The sequence below is a fragment of the Lycium ferocissimum genome, chromosome 5 (genome assembly GCF_029784015.1).
Source record: "Lycium ferocissimum isolate CSIRO_LF1 chromosome 5, AGI_CSIRO_Lferr_CH_V1, whole genome shotgun sequence".
In the NCBI taxonomy this organism is placed as follows: domain Eukaryota; kingdom Viridiplantae; phylum Streptophyta; class Magnoliopsida; order Solanales; family Solanaceae; genus Lycium; species Lycium ferocissimum.
The window spans coordinates 23289955-23313121 of NC_081346.1; the positions used below are offsets into that span (position 1 = coordinate 23289955).

At 36.5% G+C, this 23167-nt stretch overlaps 2 protein-coding genes across 6 annotated transcripts; both read right to left on the minus strand.

Moving 5' to 3' along the window:
- Nucleotides 1-861: 861 nt before the first annotated feature.
- LOC132056541 (uncharacterized) lies at nt 862-9385 on the minus strand. 5 transcript variants are annotated; one of them, XM_059448790.1, is made up of 12 exons: nt 9126-9385; nt 7304-7380; nt 6062-6273; nt 5647-5780; nt 5338-5382; nt 5185-5238; nt 4518-4622; nt 4226-4432; nt 3879-3964; nt 1997-2976; nt 1657-1900; nt 862-955 (listed from the first exon to the last, which is right to left on the minus strand). In XM_059448790.1, the coding sequence occupies exons 3-12, from the start codon at nt 6240-6242 to the stop codon at nt 877-879; spliced, it is 2115 nt and encodes a 704-aa protein (XP_059304773.1). In that variant the 5' UTR covers nt 6243-6273; nt 7304-7380; nt 9126-9385; the 3' UTR covers nt 862-876. The 5 variants fall into 5 exon arrangements, with proteins under 5 accessions (XP_059304773.1, XP_059304774.1, XP_059304772.1 ...); XM_059448791.1 differs by lacking the exon at nt 7304-7380 and having other exon boundaries at nt 9117-9385; XM_059448789.1 differs by lacking the exon at nt 7304-7380 and having other exon boundaries at nt 9126-9384.
- A 3346-nt stretch (nt 9386-12731) lies between these two features.
- On the minus strand, nt 12732-21182 carry LOC132056542 (U-box domain-containing protein 32). Its single transcript, XM_059448794.1, has 9 exons — nt 20780-21182; nt 19121-19242; nt 18368-18489; nt 18124-18228; nt 16716-16971; nt 16237-16389; nt 15243-15770; nt 13774-14496; nt 12732-13159 (listed from the first exon to the last, which is right to left on the minus strand). The coding sequence occupies exons 1-9, from the start codon at nt 20955-20957 to the stop codon at nt 12977-12979; spliced, it is 2370 nt and encodes a 789-aa protein (XP_059304777.1). The 5' UTR covers nt 20958-21182; the 3' UTR covers nt 12732-12976.
- Between the last annotated feature and the right edge of the window lie 1985 nt (nt 21183-23167).

A 23167-nucleotide genomic window follows, 5' to 3' on the forward strand; every position in this document is an offset into this window, starting at 1 on the left:
TATTTTTCAATGAGCAACGAATAGTGTGCAAGACCTGATGAATTTAATGGTAAATCTCTCAAGCTATCTGGGACATACTGGATCATATATGATGTCCTCAATGCTAATCTTACATTTTTTGTGGAGATTCTCTATCAGAGTTGGAATTCAAATAAACCTTGCGTTGATTCTAAAGTTGGCTTCTCCAGTGTCTTTCTTTGACATATGAGCAAAAAGTTTGTAACTTCATGGGCATTGTTTACATGTTTACATTTTTTATACTTAAACTATGAGATGCTACTATTACCTCAAAACTATATCGTTTCTTGTTTAAAATCCTTTTGGAGTGCCAAGTGATGTAGAGAGCGATATCATCTCCTTTGTTGTGTGTGGAAGCTAATTATTGGGCCAAAAAGAACAATTATATTCAGTCAAATACTATAACATCAATTAAGACAGGATACAATCTTTTAATGAAAACTACTTCCCCTTTTTTTTTTTTTTTCAACAAAAAAATAAAAATAAAATTGGTAAGCCTTGAATGGTAAGTTGGTGCATTTGTCAGTATTATCTTCTAAAAACATTAAAAAGATCTTCAGAGAAATTTCCGATGGAGAAGCGCATTAAGGCTACCTTTTTTTAATTAGGAACTTGCAATCATTGTTTTAACAGACTACTAAATGACTTAGATAGGAGAGTGTAATTATACAACAAATGTACTAATAACATTAATCAGTTAAGACATGATAGACCTTAGTAGCACCGCCAAGGAAAACTTCGAATTTATACTAATAAGTCACGCCTTAATATTTGTTCGAAGCTGAGCAATCAAAAAATGACCACTACTGTCAAGTCGTGATGAAAATACTATTTAACGTATTTTGGGATGAACCCTCTTTATTTGTTTTCTGAAGAGGAAAGCACACGATCAGCAGTCAGCACAGCACAAGAAAGAATGACAGCATCCTGTGCGAGCCTAAAAATGCAAGTGCAGAAGGAAGTGAATGCAGGGGTAGAAGGAATTGCTACCCTTTTAGCAGGCCTACTCTACGCAAATCCGGATTAATTGAGCCAATAAACTTCGAATACCGGATGCTTAAACCAAAAGAAAGGAAAGAAGGCTATAAATGAGGGGAAGAGTTCATTTGCATGTATTATACTAAAAGGACCACAAGCACCACTGCCCAACTCGACTGAACATCAAATCTGAAACCCGACAACACTTACTGCCAGTCAACCATAGCAAATAAGCAACAAAAATATTGGAGAAGTGAGATTGCTCAACTTAATTTAGCTCAGAAAAGAAAGACAAGCAGTTGGTCTGTGAAAAGCTGGGACCATTTTATCAATTGATTCTATATTCATATATTGTTCAAACTAACATGAGAATTTGGTAAGCTGCCACTGCTGAAAATAATGAGCAATAAGAATAAAAATTTTAAAACCCAATTATTACAGAAAAATTGTAAGCTGCAAAAAGAAGGCTACCCTAGCCAAAATGCGGCAACAACTCCAAGAAGAGGATGGGATGTAAGCTACTCTAGAAAACCTTACTTCAACTGTGACAGAAGACCACAGGTAAAACGGAACCTCTGCTGGACTAACTAAAAACTGCACAATCGGGTATAATCAGAAAATACTTTCATCCTAAATTATGGTTTTCGCTTTGGAATGTACCTTGTCTTAGTAGACCTATCAGGCTTCTGCCTGAACTTGTGTTTAGAATTGCCATGGGAAGATAAATTAAAAACCCCAGTATTTGCCTGCTGATTATCAGCTTTGACAAGAATGCCATGGTCCTGATCATCTGATGCTAGGGCTGCTTCCGAACTGCCGTTTTGCGCATCTGGATGTCCGGAAACCTCTGAGTCATTGGAAAGGACTAATGTAACATGATCCCCAGAGATAGCCTCCTTCCATCCTACATTCATTTCCAAACAGGTCAGATGAAAATGAAACGGAAAATAAGTCAGTAGAAACTTTAGAGAGAAGCACGAATAACAGCATAAAAACATACTCTGAGAGAGAAAAGCTCTTGCAGAAATACTGCAAAATCCCAGACCTTGATTAACATTACCATCTGAAACCTGCTTGCCAATTGGGTTGTCCATCGAGCATGATGGCAAACTATTTTCAGTGGATGAAGTCTGATTATCCAACTTTCCAGTGATCACAGGCTCTTCAGGATGTTGTCCACTTCCATGCCTGCCCACAGGCCTCCGAAGCTTCACAGCTGCCCCATTTGACCCACCCTGAAGAGCATCTTGCTTTGCTGGCTTCACTACAAGATTACACTTATTAGGCATGCCTGGTTCTGTGCTGTCGAGGTTATCTCTTTCTACGGCAGGACAGTTACCCTGTCCATGAGTGTTACTATTTTTCATTGGAACAGATATAGAACCAATCATCACTTCACAGTTACTTGGATTTTGATCCATTGCCTCTTTCTGTGGCTCCGGTCTAGAGCGCTCACCATTTTGCACTCTAACTTTTCTTGTCCAGATCTTACTGCTATTAACGGGGGCACCTCGGTCTTTAAAAACTGCATGCTTCTGCATGGGTTCAAGTTTCTGTACTTGATGATTCTGGCTGTTATGAAAACCATTTCGCCCCATTCTTTGTGATTTTGGCACTTGCCACTGGGTGCGGGGAAACTGCCGTCGACTATTTGCAGATACTGGTGGGGGCTCAACATCCTGAATTTCGACCAGATCCAGATGCTGGTGAGAGAGATTAAGTTGGGCTTCAATGTCTATATCTTCATTGTTAGATAATTGTACAAGTTCAAGGCAGGAGGACAGATCATCAGATACTTCGGGTGTACTTGAGTAAGAATCGGATACAGTAGCTGAAAGGATGGAAGATTCTGCCATTGGACCGTCAAACGAATCAGCAGGTACCTCCAAATCTCCCCTCTCCCAATTTGATTGCTCCCTTGCTCTCTGTTCCTTCTGTCTAAGCTTTTTCAGTTTTTTCCTTTCCAACAACTCAGCTTGCCTACCAACAAACAAGAAGAATGATAGTGAAAACGAGTTTCTGCACAAGTGAATAAATAATCATGTATCCTTTTCTTGATAACTGAGAAATCCTTGAGGGCTAGTGACGAACAGTTTGGAACACAGTGAATAATGGTCCCAAGCCCTGGGAGCAAATTATGTAGTTTTAATTTTACGCAAGTGATGACAAATCTTTATTTGAAGTAGAATAGGATTTGTTACGCATGTGGAATATTTTTTCCTTTGACTTTCGAGCCTCACTCCATCTCTTGGGGGAACTGCTAACAAGCTATTGGATTCTCCTCTTTATTCATTTTCCAGACATATCATCAAATCAGTTGGCTAAGAACAAATGACAAAACACGTAGCTCATTTGGTGAAATAAGAGCAAATTGTTTGCCACATTAATAGGGATGCAAATGCAAAAATTCCGTCTTCAAAACGTGAGAAAATTCTTTGTCTCCTTCAACGTTTCTGGGATTGACAACCAAATGAAAAAGAAAAACTGTTAGCTACTCGAAAAGCAATCTGCTATTCTGCTTCAAGAAAGGAGGGAATAAACTCCAAGCACAACTTCGCAACATATAAATCTTTTTTTCTCAAAATAGTCACACTGAGTATGTAGACGTTCCCAAACACTTCATTCCATACAATAAAAAGAATACCGCTTTATCAATTACTGACTAGCCACCCGAAACATCATAAAAATATGATCAACCAAGAGACATAATTCTTAGTGAAATAATGGGGAAAAAGGGCAAATACGAAACACCACTTTATCAATTACTGACTACCTACTAAGAACATCAGAAAATGATGATCAGCCGAAAGCGCCATAATCACCAGTGGGACACATAAAAAGGTAATATTAGAGAACAAAAGATACAGTAAAATGTGCCTCACTTTTTTTGAGCAGCTTCCTCCTCCTCAAAAAGTAACTTCTGGCATCTCAAAGCTTCAGCATCTTTGTCTGCGAACCATGCTTTTACCTGGGCATAACAAGACATAAGTCACTGTTAATGTTGGTTTGAAGGACAGGGTCAGTCTGATACGAAGAAAGGAAAAAGTAAACAAAGAATGCTTTGCAACTAACAGCCTTTTCAAAAATGTATCAAGAACAGAACCTAAAGCATTCATTTCAATGCCATATGCTGGTGTTAGTATTCATATAGACATGTACACAGAGAGAACATACAGAGCTGGCTAGTTCTCAAGAAAAAAGAATTAAGAGGTGAGGTAGAAAGACCTACCAGTTTCTGTTCAAAAAGGAAGCTAGTGCAAGCAACCAGGTTTTTCAACTCGGGACCTTTCTTGGAAGCATCCCCATCAAACACATATTTTTGAACGGACTCGGCTGTACCAGCACATAAAAATGTTCTTTCGCTAGCATCATCAAGGATGCTAAATAACTCCTGAGAGGTAATTGCAAGCTTGGAAGGTATAGCTTGGATGAGCTCCTACAAATTCACTATGAGCATCATTGGCCTTTTCTGCTCAAAGGGCATCAATAGCACTTGACAGGGAGTGGAATAGATTACTTACCAACAAAGCTAAGCCAGCCCTATAATAATCTTGGGGAAGAGTCCAGACTGCCGGTTTTCGCATAGACATTGCCAGGTCCTCAACAAGTGAAGATCCAGAAAGATCCTGAAAGACAACCACAGAACGATCCTTTAAGTCTGAAGATCAGCAAAATGGCACGTTAGAATTTTCTAACATACGACACGACATTTCAACAGTGTCAATTTAGACAGTTTTACCACCAGTCCTAAGCTTGTTATAAGCAAGCTAGAGATTTCTAGCATGAACAGACATTTATATGAAATAAAGAGGTAGTTTGAATAAAAGTAGATCCTTCAACCTCTGCAGTCAGCAATTATTTGTGTGGTGATTATCAGCGACTATTACAAGTCACCACCTCCCTAACATAAGAATTCAGCCATAATTTCTCATAGAAAAAAGGTGTAACATGCAGAATACAAATATATTATTGTCAACTTCACATATATAGGTCAAGAGATGTAAGAAGCACCATATAGCACATCACCAATAATCCTACTACAATCACGGCAAGCAATTTTATGATCAATGGGTGACTTTAGATAATCTTTACTTTATATTTATGTGTCAATTTCATGTTAAAAGAACTCACTTCAAATTCCAGGCAAACAAATACCTAAGACAGAGGGAAAGTGAATCTGGTAATTACCTTTATTGAAACATCATGCAATGATACAACTTCCTTAATCTCATCCAGTGAGAGCTGTGCATGTAATTACACAAACATAAATAGCCATTACGGAACCATGGACACTGGAAAAACATCTTAAAGGAAAATTTAGGAGGGGAAAAGGTGCAGTACCTTATCCCAAAATGCTCCCAGTAGATCTCTGTATTTGCGAGACTCCTGCAAAATGTGAAAATATAATTATTAATATTTTTGATAAGGAAAACAAAGGCAGCTATACATGTGAACATATAATAAGATGCATATGGCAGTACACCCACGCTCGAATTATTGACAAGTAAACACATCTGCACTAAGTTTTATGATAAAATATAGCAAAGGTCACGGGAATGGAAATTCAATAGTATAAATTTCTGGAACAAAATAATATTTTTCTTTTTGTGGAAGTATAAAGTAATAAAAAGAAGGGACATCTAAATATACCTTATCAAAATTTAAGGCTCGACGATGCAGACGCATATGCCTTCGATAATTTATAGGGGAATAAAATTCCCGTGAACATTTTTCACACTTTTGAAGTTTCACTGGTGTTAGCATAGGCCAACCACCAGCATTATCTGCACAAAGAGCCACAAAAATCAATCAATTCTAATGGCTTCAACCTGAGCTCCATATGTAACCAATTTTGAGTCAATTTTCATGTTACTTATCGGATTCTACATCTAACACACCAAAGACGAGTATGGTCCAAAGCACGACATTCTTTACCACCACAAGGTTTTCAAACCTACTGAAATATTAGCGACTTCCCTGACCCACTTATCTAATACTGTATGCACAAGAACCTAGAAAGTGTTGTATGCTATGAATGCAGCCCTTTTTAATGTTACTTTGGTACCTTGCTGCTCTAAACCATGAAGCAGTTGAAACCACTGGACAGGACCATCCCCTGTTCTGGAGAAAGAAAAAAGAGGCTCCTTGCCTATAGCTTGCCTAATTAAAGTATCAAGAGAATCATTTCCCTCGTCTGCTTTCATTGCAGCTGGAGTAGCACCTATGCTGAGCTTTGCAACCGGCATCTATTCTCAATTAATGGCTCATAAAATCAAACTGCAGCAGAAGTTATCAATTAGTTATTGACATTCCAAATTAACATCTTCTGCATCACAAGTCAGATATATCTCTATATGCAGGTGTACAAGTGGTGCTTGTGTAAGTATATCTTCATCATGCACACAAGAACTGCAAAAGACGTAGGTTCTTCGCAGAAATGAAAAAGAGGCAAAAATAAAAGTAGAAAAGGTGAATATAGCTTGTATCCGTAGACATAACCTGGAAGAGACACTGCTCATAACTCGCACTATGAACATCACAGAATCCAATTAAGTTACAAAATATTACAGCAAATAAATGGACTGTAAAGAAGAATAAACAGAATTGCTTGCATGACTACCAACTGCCCAGTGTTAAAACATACTGACTTAAAAAAGGCCTAATATATAGGAAATCAAAAACAACTGGAGACTATGGAGCCAACAAAATGAAATACTTCTATTGATATTTGATACCTATCTCAGTTATTCTACCAATTTCACTCAGATGCAAAGATTATTTTCTGCAGGCACATGAGATCAACATAAAGTTGAAAAAACTCTAGTACTGATTGCTCGAGCGGTTCCTATTCAGGAACTAGGCCTAATGTTTATTTCACTAATCAGAAAAAGGTTCACTTCTCCAGCTATTGGAAAAAGTCCCAGGTTTGCCTCTAATTCAAAGATGCATACAAACTTTGAAGTTTTTCTGGTTTGCCACAGGTAGGCTAACTGAAAAAACCAAAGCCTACATGAAAGCAGAAACAAGCCCTGGTGATTAGTTTTACAAACTCTAAATACATTTCTTGTAAGCTTTATGATGTTTAATCATGGACAGTTCATTTCACAAATTAATTCTAGAGCATTAAATGAGGAGATGATCCCAAGTGTGCATTCATAATTTTGTAGTGTTTAGTTATTTAGCAAGCCTAGTTCCACCATCAACAACTACCACCTTTTCAGAATTTCTTCAATCATTTAAGATGCAATTGACTCTTGTTTTTTCTTCGGAAAATGGTAATGTTAAGATGCAATTGACTCTATGAGACCTCTAGTACACTTGCTTCGGAGAAAGATGGTTTCCCAGAGAAACTTCTCTTGCTTCTTCTTCTTTTTCCTAATTCACCTGGAAGAAGAGTTTTGACAAAGCGGATGAATCATGTAGATAAATTATGGGTTAAAAGGCAACAAGGTCCTTAAGAAAGGCCAGATAAGAAAAGATAGCTAGCAAAATCAACTAATAAAGAAAGTAAGACTACCAATTTTCCACCTTCCATCGTACAGATATAATTGATCTCGAGAAACAGACAAACAGTCTATTCAAGATCCCAGAAAAAGCCAGTCACAGTTGGCTTTTATTGGTACAACTAGATTTCCTTGAACATCTCAACAAGTAAAAGGTTTACTTCTTTCCTTGAACATCTCAACAAGTAAAAGGTTTACTGCTTTATGGTGAAGTATACACCAGTCCCTTGAAGATCCTCACCATGCATGCTTTACGACATTGGGTCGTCTCAGACCTTCTAATTGGTATTTATCTCAAAATGTTTGGAGATACACATACCAGGTTCGACAAAAGTAGAAGCGAAACTAAGAGGTAAACTTTGTATTATCACATAATTATAATTCAGTTTAGTTGACCAGCTCCATAAAAATAGCACCCGTCATTATCTTTTGTTTATATAGAACAGAGTTTTCCAAATAACTTCATAAAATATCCCAATCAAATCTCAAACGTATTTTTTTTTTTTTTTGATGACATGGGAACCCGCAGCCGCTACCCTTCGGGTGCGCACAGGGTAAACCCAGCTCCTGTGCAATAGCTCGCAAACCACACACAAATCTCAAATGTATTTTAAAGCATGAGTCTACCCGTTCCAGTTCAATTAAAGATTCCATATGATCGGCAAGATAGATAAAATGTTAATGAAACCAGCTGTTAAAAGCTAAAACTAGTGTAGCTCACCTAATCTTATTTCTAACAAGAGAGCCTATTTCATATTCTTCTTCTTATGTAAGATTTTCCTTCCTAAATATTATGGTTAGAAACCATACCAAAAGTACGGTTTGTTAAACATAAAGTTTCAAAACTCGTTACTGTATGCACCCAAGGATGTGGCCTATTGGTCAAGGAAGTGGGTTGAGAACCATGAGGTCTCAAGTTCAAATCTCAGCAGAGACAAAAACACTGGGTGATTTCTTTCCATCTGTCCTATCCTTGGTGGATAGAGTTACACAATACTTTATTCTTTGGTGGGAGGTATCCCGTTGAATTAGTCGAGCCAAAAAAAAAAAAAAAAAGAAGAAAAAAACTCATTACTGTATCTCAAAGTATCATTCACATTAGAAGTTGTGCATTCAGCGTCAATTATGATTTCAACAATGACTCATAAGGCAGATTATAGTAGTTAAATTTGTACCCCTGGCTCATAGATTGGATTCAACTGCATTTGTAATAAGAATGTTATACATCACCAATGCAGAATGATAGACACAATTACTGATTAGCGCATCGAAATTTAAACTTACTTCAGTTGCCATATGACACTTAATTCACAGCATAATGCAGTTTTGCATCAGTATACATCAAAGCTAGCTGCTATAAAATTCTAATAAACCAACTCGTTGACAAACTGATATAGTTCCAATGAAAACAAATTAGTACAACAGCTCTTATGATATGAATAAATTAACACAGCAATAACTAGAAGTTTTACCAATAACAGATCAAAGAAGAACTAACTTAATTGAAAAGGAAACAAAAAAAAACGTGCGAGAATTAGGGCTTTAGGTCCCGTGATCCGTGATCGGCACGTGCCGGTAACAGAACATATATAAAAAAATGAGAATAGTAGAGTTCACCATATTTACCAGTGCGGCAAAAGTATCGAGGGATCACCGGCAACCGGAGAGATTGAAAATCGCCGGTAAAGAGAAAATTATATTTGTATGTGAATAATAAAGTATGAATGAATGTATGTATGTATAGGTGGCGCCCTTTATATATCCGGGGTAGAGGAGGAGTCGGCGAAATCTACACAGGGACTAAAGGGAGGGACACTGACAAGTAGGGAAACTGTGAGAGAAAATATTATGTAAACCCTTTTTTTACCTCAACATTTTATTAATAGGAATAAATATTTTGTTATCATCGAGAAAATAACGTATTAGGGTAGTAATCTTGATTTGGGACTCTTTACACTTTATTTCCAATCAAAAAAGTTATGTGCTCCGCTTTGCATTTTTAACAATAGTAAAATGTATTTTTTTTTTTTTTTATGTCATGTAATTAATCAATGGTAGAGAAAACCTAACTAAACAAGAAAGCATCCTGGTTGTTGAGATTGCGCTTGTGAGATTGTGATTTGGATTTTAATATATAGGGGCCGTTTGGTTCATAGATAAATTATGCAGAAATTAGTAATGTGAGATTTTTATGCAGTGATTAATGATGTGTAAATTATTTCTTGTTCAATGATGAATATATTACAAATTAGTGTATAACTCATAATTTAAGATGTTTATTTAAATTTTAAAATTTTAACCTATATATTACTCTAACTAGATCGTCTTTCTAGTGAGATTGTTTCAGGGCAATTCGCAGAATTGCCCTTCTTTTGGGGTGGTCTTTAAATTTTACTGCCTCATTTGAAATCTTTAAATTTTGCCCTTCGGCTATGGGTTCCAGGTTCGAACCCACGTGCGGTCAAAATTTTAAAAAAAAATTCGCAAGGCGAGTTTAAATTTCGCTATGCGGACCGGCATACTTTTTGTTAAGGAATTACCAAAGTTATGCGGACCGGCATACTTATGCCTTGTGGGCGGACTTGGCATAAGTATGCGGTCCCGATAACTTTGATAATTCCTTCACAAAAAAGTTATGCGGCCGGATAAAAGTTTGCCCATTAAAAGTATGCCCCCACGCGATAACTTTGTGAAGGAATTATCAAAGTTATGGGACCGATACTTATGCCTTATGGGCGGACTTGACCTAAGTATGCGAGTCCCGGCGTAACTTTGATAATTTCTTCACAAAGTTATGTCGGTCGGCATAAAGTTCACGGCACTTAGTAGGAAATATGTTCCTCTCGATTCAATGCAAATTTGGTCTTTCAGTCGCATTACAAAACAAATCTGTGGTAGTATACGAATCATTTCCATTTTATATAAGTGTTCAAGCACTTCAGCCAGGGGAAAAGAGTAAACTTATGCCACAAGAGTAGAAATAAACAAAATTTAGATGCATATGTTACGTGTTTGAGGCCAAAAGCTCACCATTCTGCAATATTTATCTTTCGAGTTTACGGAAAAATAGAAGAAGGAAAATATGTTCGATAAATATGAAACAACAATAGGAAAACGATAGACAATATAAAAGTATGCCCCCGCGGCATAACTTTGTGAAGGAATTATCGAAGTTATCTCCGGACCGTACTTATGCCTTATAAATGCGTACTTGGCATAAGTATGTCGGGGTCCGCATAAAATTTGTAATTCCTTAACAAAAGTATGCCGGGTCCGGCATACACGCGACCCAAATCTTGTCTTGCGATTTTTTTTTTAATTTATGCTTGAGCCGGGGTTCGAACTCAAAACCTCATGATTTCGGCGGGAAAGCTCAAAGTTGCAATACAAAGGGCAAAAATTAAAGACCGAATATGAGGCGTAATTTAAAGACCACGAATATGAGAGCCCAAAATTTAAAGACCACCCCAAAAGAAGGGCACTCCGCGCAAAAAAATGATTGTTTCAATTCTCTTTGTTGATGATTGTTGAGACCTGAGTGTGTATGATGAATACTTTGCTAGCATTTTGTCAAAGCTCTTGAAGATTTTCTAACCTAATATTTGTACTATTTACAAAAGATAAAAGAACGCAATTGGAATTTTTTTTTTTTTTTTTTTTTTACAAGAACTAATTTTTTTTGGACATATTTTTGAAACAAACGCCAGCACTCACCCTTTCATTGTTAATTAATTAATGGAAAAGATTAAGAAATAAAAATATTTCATATTTAGTTAGGAAAAATTATTTTATCGTTATTAAAATGAAAACTAATAATGGGGTACTATGATCTTATATATATGACATATATTATCACGTAAAAAAAGTGTACAAGTTATTTTATTTTAATTGATAGAACGAGATTAAAAAGGAAAAAAAAAGAAGGATTATTTTCCCCTTTTTAATTAGTTAAAGGGATTTTAAAAGAAAACAAAAAACAAGAAAAGGGTTCTTGTTTATTAGGAAAAAAAAATATATGTTTAAAAAGAAAAGTAACAATATGTTTATTAGAAAAAAAAAGAAGCCCAATTAAGTAATAATGGGGATACTTTTGAACTAAACTATTAACTGAACACATTTTTATTCAAGTTCACATAATTTAAGGACAGTTTTAATTCTTTTTTGATTAATTAATGTAAATTTTCTTCCACAATTCATGGAAAACTGGTTGTTTTTCGGCGTGCAACTTAACGAAAGAGGAAAAGTAGAAGAAATGAAAGGTCGTTATCACGACCACTATTGTAACAAAAAGGGCAAAAGAAAAAGACTAATAGGCTGCTAGTACTACGTTGTGATTTGGCTGGATTCTGTGGCAAACGTAAAAGTAGTTCTGATACTGAGGAGGGTCGGATCCTTTTTTTATTTATTTCTCTCTTTACTGTTTAAAGAAGAAGTGGATTGTTCTTCTTCTGTAAAAGAACATGTGATGTGAATTGTGAAGGCTGGCCCAAAAGAAAACCCAACAGACCCACCCCAAATGGGCTTATCCATTTCCTCACAGCAAATTGAACACTGTGGACTATGCTGGTTCCGAAAGTTTACATTAATTTTCGCCAGTGACAGTTGATTAGTAAATAATTTTTTATTTCTTTTTGCAATTTCTAGATGTTTTTGAGTAAACTGAAAATCTTATGAGAAAATGTTAAACTATGATAGTATAATTTTGTAAGTTATTGCAAATGCAAGACGACTTCTAATGTTTTGTATGTAAAGGATAAGTTTTCAAGTGCTATATTTGCACAATTTTAAAAATAGAGAAAAAATCTAAACAATTGATTAAAAAGAGACACTTGCGTAAATCAACCGAAAGTCTATGATGTTTCTGTTTGCTCAATATAATTGTAAAAGATGATGTATGAGAAGTATATTTTCCATTGGAAAATGTTTGATTCTGAATGATCATTTTGTCTACCATTTTCTAGTTTTTGATTGGTGAAAAAGTAGATAACATATAGTAGTAACCTTACCAGGTAGATGTAAAATATGAAGATAGTGTTTTGGTGATAACTTTGAGCACTAAAAGATTGGCAACAATGTCCAAGTGTAAATTATTTGTAAAGGCAAATTACTATTGTCCATACATGACCAAAGTCATCAACTTGAACATATTTTCCCAAGAGAAAACACCCAGCAATTCAAGGTAACAAAATACAGGAAGTAATTTAATCAAGGAAAATACCAAACACACCTAAGAACAAGAGAACTGTCCTTTTGCTCAATATTGATATTAAGTTTGCAAAATATACAGGGACATAGTGATAGAATCTGTACATATGAATATTGCAGTCACTTGTATACTTCCCTGACAAGTTCAAATAAGTTGAATCCAAGTATTAACACTAACTACCATTGGATACGGCTTACTTTCTATACCAGTATATATTTCAACTTTGAAGCTGTTTTTGTCTGTGAAAAGGCGTTATAGACCCTAATGAGTTTCAGGACTGTTGCTGCCATTCCTGAATTGCGCGATAGAGAGCATAATTGGGAATCAAATCACAGGTATCGAGCTTGAGGTTTGTCATGGGAGAAGTATCATGTCCACTATACAGCCATCCTTTTATTGCATCACCTTCATATGTATAACCATCCGCTGCTATGTGTGGATCTTCCATGACATCCTGAAAGTGTTCACGAAAAAGTTTTAAGGCATCAATCATACAGGATACACACTACACCAGATATGAAGTTTCAGCAACCATCTGTGCTTCATCTTGATTCTTGATAGTATCTTGCTCTAGCAGGGATACAGGAGGCTTTTCAATTTCTTTCATGTATTCATCATTCGTACCAATTGATAAAAAGTACACTCCCTCTGTCCCAATTTATGTGGCACACGTTCCTTTTTAGTCTGTCCCAAAAAGAATATCACCCTTTCTATAATTAGAAACAATTTAACTTTAAAATCTCGCTTTTACCCTTAATGAAATGATTTATAGCCAACGAAATGTCTAAGGTTTGTTTTAGACCACAAATTTCAAAAGTCTTTCTTTCTTAAATTTTGTGCCTAGTCAAATGGTGCCATCCTAGTCACTTGTTAGTGCAACCTAAATTCTCTCAACCGGTAGATGAAAATGATTACTCTGTATGTTCATATTGAATGATCGATCAACACAAGACTGAGGATCTCACAGCTAGTCTACATGTTCTCACGCAAAACAAGCATTGATCACAGAACTGAGCATCTCACACAGAATTTGAAGTAAAGAACACCAATCATATATCATATGCTTACCTGGAAAATAGGACAAACGAAATGAGGAGGAATTCGTCTTTGACCCTTGGAACCCTGAGATGAAGTATTCAAATCCGAGTGTGGTGTGCATATATCTCTCATTGGCTCAATTGTTGGCCAGATTTCGGACACCATATTAGGCCGATTTAAAGGAACTTTCTCACAGCACCTCAATGCTAGATAAGCCAACAGTTCCGATAGTTCAGTTGGCCAATCACCAGCTGAAGAATCCAAAACTGAACCCAAGTTCCCACTTTCCAAAGCACACTTGACGTCCCTCACTATACCCAAAGCTGGTCTTGCAGTCAAAAGTCGTAAAAGTATGACGCCAAATGAGTAAACATCAGATTCTACAGTACTCTGTCCCTTGTCAACACATTCTGGGTCATCATTATCGGAATTCTCCTTATGCGAAATCAAGAGATGGACTCCCCAATCACTTATTTTGCTGACAAAATTAGCATCAAGGAGAATGTTGGTAGGTCTTAAGTTCCCATGGACAATGCAAGGATCGTTGGCATGAACAAAGATAAGAGCAGAGCATATCTCGACAGCAATTCGTATCCGATGTTGCCAATGAAGAGGGCGGGATTTTTTGCGGCAAGCCAGGTGATCTTCAAGGTTTCCGTTTTCAAGGAATTCATAAGCAAGGGACCTAGACTCTGAGCAAATCCCCATCAGTGTAACAAGGTTTGGATGCCTCACCCTGCTCAAACTTTCTGCCTGTAATGATCAAACATTGTTAAAGTAAGAAACTGTTTATTTATCAAGCGTAAAGATGGAAAGATCTCTAACAAAAATGAACCCATGTACAGTTATTCAAAGAATGGAAAATTTTTAGACATATTTTACATCAAAAAGCCTAGAAAATTCTCAATGTTTTAAGAGTAAAGAATTAAGATGAATACTGCAAATTTTATTCCTCCAGACCCCACATTGTGGGATTTCACTGGGTATGTTGTTGTACTGCAAGTTTTATTCCTCAAGCAACAGGTTGTTGAGTATAAAAAGCTAAAATGGAAGCAAATTTCATATTCTGTCAAAGCTTTGAAATCATCTGCAAGTAAGGAATAGGGATATATATATATATACACACACACACGCAAGGACAGTCCTGCTCTTAAGATCAAGGGGAAACAAATTGAGGGTATTTCACTCATTCACTTACCCTTTTACAAAACGTACAAGTGTTCCTGCAAGACCACCAAAAAGAGAGGGGGTGGGGGTGTAGAAAATATGAAATGAAAACTGTTGAAAAGTTCACAAGTTGGGAGCAATTGTTGAATTTCCATCTCACTGAAACTATAGCTTTAAATGCTAGGGACGAAATGTCTAATAAATAGGCGTTAGGCATGCAGCTAATACTTACATAAAGAGGTACGGAAGGGATCACTAAAAACAATTATATAAAAAGAAACTGAAGTGCACACTTGCCACAAATCAGCATCTTAAGATTCTAAGTGATTCACCTTGTGTTGGAAATCCGAATCGCTTAAAGAACCACAAGCAGGCAACATCTTTATAGCTACTTTTACATGGTGAATAATCCCCTTGTAAACACTACCGAATTTTCCTTCTCCAATGTTTGAGGATGGATCAAAATTTTGTGTAGCCTCTATAATGTCGCAGAAAGAAATTGAAAAGAAATTTTTGATACAATACTCATCGGCATCATCTTGTACCAATTTTCTAAATCTGTTAACTTCTTTGATTGCATCGTCACGCTCTATCTGCATCTCATCCCTCTGCTTCCTAAAGGATTTTAGTAGCTCTACAGCTTGAATTATCTTCTCCTCTAACTCCTGCCCTGCATAGGAGGATTCAGTTATTTGACTTTCTAATACAAGCTTCTTCTCCTGGGTCTTCTGAAGTTCTTTTAGACACAGGTCATGCTGAATCTTCAATCTTTCTATCTCTTCTTTTTGCTTTGCCAAAATTTCTTCCTTCTCTTTTCTTTGATCTTCCTTTTCCTTGGATAATTTATATGACACTTCAGCCTGGGATAATCTAACGTCAGTGACAAGCATGTCATAAAAACATGTGGAATTCTATCAAACAGTATTAGTGGGGAGGAAAGGCATATGATCCAAACACTACAGGGAACTGCCAGGTCATATCACCACAGCTAACTAGCTGGTGATCCTACATTGATTCAATTGATATATACAAACATACAAGTGTGTGTGGAGTGAAGCAAGAAATCCAAACTAAAATATGTTATTATCATCATAAGACAAGTACTCATCGTGAATCTGCGAAAATAGCGACTACTACCTTAGAAAAATTAAATAAGATCAGAACTGATACTCAATCATGTCGTAGAAACTACATCCATATTGATTCCTAAATTTTTGTCACTTGTTTCTTAAACACGCAACTGCATTAAATGAATGAGTAAAAGTGAACGGGCACCGGAAAGATTCAGAGTGATAGATAAAATTGAAAGAGGAAAGCAAGATTTACCATGCGGATAGCCTCCATAGCATCTTCTTCAGCTCTCCACCGTTTTACTGACTCTTCAAAAGCCCTCTGTTTTGAGTTCTCAGCATCCATCATAGCATGCTCCAGTCTACTCCTTTCATCACTAGAGGCTTTTCTGAGAAAACTTTCTTCTTCCTGAATCAAATATTATATACAGCTTCATATTAATCAAAAAGACAAAAGCTAATAGCTTAACAATTTTTTGCTCCAACAGAAGTCTCCAACAATATAGTATTATGTTGTCTCTCTCTCTCTCTCTCTCTCTCTCTCTCTCTCTCTCTCTACATTAATAGGATGGACAGTAAGAAACTCCACATTAATGCTAAGGAAATAATAGAGCCAGTACACGTGGAGATTAAGTGATAAAGGTTCACACAGATCACAAGTTCAACTCTCAAGTTTTAAATACGCAAGGGAAACAAGTTTGCAAGCATCTTCATATGAGAAAATACAATGCTTACCAGCAAAGGTTGAGATGTTGCATGAAGCAAATGTGCTTCATGTTTGTTTTTTGAGTGCAAGGGTGAATAGTCATCCTTGATCTCTATCTTGACTATTTTGTTATCTGACCTTGATGCATCTTCTGAAATGTTCAAATCTTGATAACTGTCCAAATCTTCATAACTGTCGTCAACATGATTATGCAATTTGGTTCCTCCATTATCTTCTGGAGAAGACAATGACTCCATGCCCCTTAAAAGAGAGTTATCCATAGACCTTGCAAGACAGATAAACAAAACAGAAAGTAAGTCACCTCTGTAAACTGTTAATCAAAAGAAACAACCACACCTCAATCGCAAACTAGCAGAATAAGAAAAAAGGCAGTCCGGTGCACTAAGCATCTCGCATTCACGCAGGGTCCGGGAAGGGCCAGCCTAATTCCACGGCTCGAACCCGTGACCTATAGGTCAAATAGATACAAGTTAATCGTTGCTCCAAGCCCCTTTCCAAGCTAGCAGAATAATATATTTTTGATCCTCCCTGTCTAATTCATTCCATTTAGAAAACTGTTTATCAAAAAGCCATGTGCAAACCTCTTGCTCATTACGTTATCAATTATTTACAGAATTTCCATGATAGCTCTCTTCTATATCCCTTATTTATGCCATAACATTGCATCCACAGATCAATTTCATTATAGATGTATATGTAATGAATTTAGTTCCAACATCTTATTTCGTGATATCAATTGTCTGGTAGCAATTATCTCACATGCAAAGCTAATAAGAAAACATGCTCCCACTATTTCGTTTCTTTTTCTTTTTGTGGGTGGGACTTCAAAATGACATCTTGTCTCTGTTTTTGGAGGGAAACAGGGATATTAGAAGTTAAGTATATTTAAAACTTTGAACTTATAGCATAACTGACATATGAAAGCAACGAAGGCTGACACATGCATATTTTTAGAACTTCTTCAGGTGTAACCTCATTTACATCCAAAACAAATTATAACCCCCTTATTCAAAAAAAAAAAAAAAAAAAAAGAAGGTAGGAGTAAGTCTGCGTACGCTCTACCCTCCCAGACCCCACCTGTGGGATTACACTGAGTACGTTGTTGTTGTTTTATTCAAAAAAAAATCCGAGGGGTTCTGAATTTTCGGATGATCATACAAGCACAATGTGAACTAGCACACTGTAATATGGAAAAAGAAATGAAAAGGACATGTGTGCTTGCAATGATCACATGTTTTAACACTCGGACGTGTAATATGTGTGGACACAAGATGGCAGAATATGACTAGTCAAAGGAGTATTCTGATAACAAAGCACTGCATGAGTAAGTGAATCATGGAACACTAAAAGAACATACATAGGCCATTGCTTTATGTGTTATCTTTTAGATGATTTTGTACCCACGAGTCATCATACCTTGTCTGTATCAGGCACCCGCTGCAAGTAAACCAAATTTGACAGTGCATTGGTGCATGTTGGCACACAAATTTAGCTTTGCTGGACTTGAGTTCTAACAATTGCCTGCAATCTAGAGAAATCCTAATCAGCAAAATTATGGTTATCAGATATCTCACACCAAAAGAACTCTTCATATCTTTCACTATTCCAATTATTCCTGTTCCACGTCTGATAGATCTTCAAAGAAAAAAATGTGTCATACTTTGAGTAGTGAGTCTCGGCTGCTGCTCCCATCACAAGCGATTGAATTTTGTGTTGTTCAATAATATGTATTATCCCTTTCTCCACATTGTCTATTTCAAGCCACACCTTGGCCCCCTGTATCTGCAGAAGTGAGCAGTGGTCAATATTTTGAATACTAGCAACTCAATCTTTTAAGCAATAATATGGTTTTAAATTATAATCTATCTCAAAATAATTTTCCAAGCATGTAAACCCTTTTGATCTTTTTCTGCGAAGAAGCTAATACATTCTTTTGAAACACAGCTATTGGAACCTATCTTCAGCATAAGTTCTATCTTAAACAACTTACTTGGATTTTTCCTCTATTTGTTTTTTTTTTGATAAGCAAAACAACTTACTTGCTATAAACTGGAATTCCATTCGTAACCTCCATTACGGTTATTTTCCTCAAAGTTCTGTAGATGTTATATTAACTTCAAAGTCACAAGGGGCTTACAAGCTGGATGTCCAGCTTTTCTTTTTGCAAGTTACTAAACGACTAAAAGTAAGTCCAGTAGAACCTTACGCCATTAATTTTATATTTTTGATCAGTAAAAATATGTACTTCCTTAAACCCTTCGATTCTTTTCAACAATTATAATCTCAATGTCGTCATAATAAGTGTGTTAAGTCAGAGGCGCACTCAATATGCAACAGACGAGCTAGTAATTCTGGGCTTAGTGAATATCCAACATGCTAGTAAATCTAATAAAGGAATTAGAGGGAACTGTACCCCAGCTTGGGATATAAAGAGAAGATACTGGTTTAGAAGTTTGTGCGCTCTTAGTCTTTCAAGTTCTTGGCATGCCTTCACCACGTGCTGTTTTAGCTTTGCACCTGAAAGCTTCCCATCCGCTGCAAATTAAAAGAAATGTGATTCATTCATCTGTGCATTTTGTGAATGACAATGATTTTCATGAAATAAAAGGGGGATCCAGTTGGCCAATAGAGGTTAATATATTCATCACAGCAACAAGAATAATTAATTAGCACACATGAGGCGATCACTTGTATAACTCTGGCAAATTGTTAGATCTTGACTCAAAGCAGACAGTACCTTTGGCTCGCCCTCTCCTTTATTTAACAATCCCCAGCTGAACTGTGAGATAGAGTGGGGAAAACACATTACACACTCTCATCACTCTAATTTTAACTCATTTTGCACATGTCAGCTTGATAATTAATGTACTTTTAGCTAAAAGAACGAACTGATAGCGTGTTACCATTTATCTTCAAAACATAGCATATCTAGTAACCACACATCAATGCAGTTTGAGCCCCACTTGTGGGACGACAGTGGGTTTGTTGTTGTTGTTATTGTTGTACACATCAATGCAGTTCAAAGTTTGCAAACAAAGGTATAATAGTTGTAAGTCAACCATATAGAGAGCATACTTCAGAACTGCCAATTTCCAACCAAACTTGACATGCTGCAGATTTATCTACCCCAATCAATCCAAAAAAGAAAAATGATATACGCTGAAACATCCGGAGGCTTTGCATTGCCATGAACTCTGAGAGGCAAATTACAAGAGCAAAAAGGACACATCTACCTCATATGTTTAAACTGATAAGGTGACTTTTATGTGTATCAATCAATCAAAAAATCGCGCCTCAATCCTGAATTAGTCAGGGTCAGGCAACATGAATCCCCTACATATTCCATTCGATTGGGGCATATTTCATTCCAATACTAACTAAAAAGAATCCCCATAACTATACTTATATGTTTATACAATACACTGCACGGAAAGACACATGGTTTATATTAAATTTGATTTGTTGAAGAAACCTGTAAGCTTACCGGGGTGCCTGCTTTTGAACCAAAAAACCTTCCTTGTTACTTGTTAGTGTGTAAAAGAAATAAGGGTGTGGAAAATTTATCCGTAAATATAACCAAGTCAAGTCTCCATTTTTTTTTTATTTTTTTTTTCCCCCTTGTCTACTTCCTTTCAGTGTCAACGATAACAACTTAACAATTATGGCTCTTTCTTGCCACTCTCAAAATCTGTCTTTACCCTTCCTGCCATGGACTTAAGACATGTTTGGTTGACTAATCAAGTCTATCCGGTAATCCCGTTAAACTAAAAGTTAGCACCTCAATCTCAAACAAGTCAGGGTGGGCAACAAGATTGGAACACATTTCATTCCAATAATACTGTTAAGTAACTAACAATTAATCTTTATAACGGCACAAAAAAGACACATGCTTTATGTTAAAATTCATTTCTTGGAAAAAAGCCTATGAGCTTACTTGGTGAGAACAAATGATTGGGGCATATTTCATTCTAATAATACTGTTAAGTAACTACTATGGATCTTTATAACTGCACAAAAAGACACATGCTTTATGTTAAAATTTCATTTCTTGAAAAAAATCTTATGAGCTTACTTGGTGAGAACAAATGATTAGGTTGATGAACATGAAGAACACAAATTCTTCTACCAGCAAAGCTCTTCAATGCCCAAGAAAGTACAGATTTACCCTCTTTAACATTCTTTCCCACGGCTACAAATACAGTATTCTCTACATCACAGATCCCTTCAGCTTTGATCACTTCACCACTCATAACTTAAAATTTTTCAAAACCCCTTTGCAATTTTCTTCCCAAAAAGCTCACTCAGCTCAAGAAATTGGTTGATCAATCTGTAACTGATTCAAGAAAAGTAAAGTGGTATTCATAAAGCACTTTTTGGACACAAAAAAAAGGGGCTTTCTTGATAGTGTAAAGAACAAGGAGAGGTAGTGTGTGGAAAAATCATCTGTAAAGATGACTAAGTAAAGGTCTTCATTTTTCTTTTTTTTTTTTTTTTTTCTTTGTCAACGTTTACAATTATGGAGAATTCCTACTAGTGTATTTGACACGGTCAGATTCTGTCTTTTACCGTTCGGTTAGGGATAAAGACATGTTTGGTCGACGAATCAAGTAAAATGATAAGTCTGTTTCTGGATTTAGTAGTGATTTTATTATTTACAAACCAAAAGCTAACCAATCAAATATGTGTCACTAAATTATGTCACATTCGTTCATATATTAAACTAAATAAAAGATGTATCGCACTCGTTCATGCATGAAGATACTTTTTCGCACAGGATTAGTAAAATTATTGTAGTTTATGATTTTATGAGGAAATAGTTTAATATAGCACTTTACCATTTACATTAAAAAATGACTCTGCAAAAATTCTTTTATATGCTATTATATCAGATTTCTTATGTTTAAAAATAAGTTTCTCATAAACATAAAACTAAAACCAAATTACAGATAAATTAATCAGGAAAAGTTTAAATTTCACCAGCTGATTGTACCAAATCAGTGAATCATGACAGGTGTCATTTAATGCATTTCTACTTTAACTTTTTATTTTTTAAAATTTTTTATTTGATTTGGGGTAACTGGCGAGTGCCGACATATTCTGTAAAAAACTGCGATAATTTAATTGCTTATTTTACTATAGATTTTAAAAATTAAAGTGCAATGATCATTAATCAATTCAATCTTTTCGTACAAAGCAAAGAAATATATATAGGAGGTAATAATAGTGAGAAAGTGTAGGGTCACCAAGGCGTTAATGATTTATTAGTAGTGCAAAGGATTTAAATTGAAGACCAAAGACGAGAATACTTGGAGTGCGAGTTCGATGGCGTGCGCGTGAGGGGATGAGGAAGTGAGGCTTGGTACTCGGAGCCATTCAAAAGAAAGGAAGTTTCGAAGTACCTTGGAGTGCATTATACAAGAAGATGGGGATATCGACGAGCGATGTTTCGCATCGTATTGGTGCGAGTGGATGAAATGGAGACTCGCCTCGGAGTCTTTGTGTGATAAGAAAGTGCCTCCAAAACTTAAAGGCAAGTTCTGTGAAAATGGTGGTTAGACGGACTTTATTGTACGGAGCGGAGTGTTGGCGGGTCGAAATGCCGCGTTCGAAAGATGAAAGTCGCGAGGAAATGCGAATCTTGCGGTGGGATGTGTGGGCACACTAGGAGAGATAGAATTAGGAATGAAGATATCGAGATAAGGTGGGAGTGGCGTCGGTGGAGGACGAAGATGCGGAAGCAGGTTGAGATGGTTTGGGCATGTGAAGAGGAGAGACAGAGATCTTTGCGGTGCGGAGGTGTGAGAGGTTGGCTATGGATGGTTTCAGGCGAGGTAAGGGAGGTCACAAGTATTGGGGAGAGGATTAGACAGGATATGGCGAGCCGAACTCACCACCGAGGACATGACCTTAGATAGGAGGTTGTGGAGGACTCGATTAGGATAGAAGCTGGTGGCTTACCCTTTCACCTTAGTAGTTGTAGTTTCGCTCATTTGTTTGTTACCTTTGGTTTATGCGTCGATTGTGCTTATTACGGTTGGGCCGTTGGTACTTTGATTATTTTATTTATATATAGTAGTTAATGCTCCTTTATGCCGGAGATGCCATGACTTTCTCATTTTGGTATTCGTGTTATCATGTTTGTTTTCGATATGCTTGGCCCCTATCCGGCCTTTTGTCTTGTTTTCTTATCTTCCTCTTATAACTCTCTTAGTAGGGCCTTTCGGAAAGCAGTAGCCTCTACACTTTCAAGGTGGGGTTAGGTGCGTCTGTTCCTACCGCCCGGACCCCGTGGTGGGATTATGATTATAGCCTTTCTTGTTGTTGTTGCAAAAAGTGTTAACACTGTTGGTTCTTTTTTCCAATTATCTATCTTTATGAAACTTTATGGAGCATAACTTTACCCTCTTCATGTTCCATAAAGGTTGTAAAATTGATTCATTTTAGGCCAAAATTATAGATG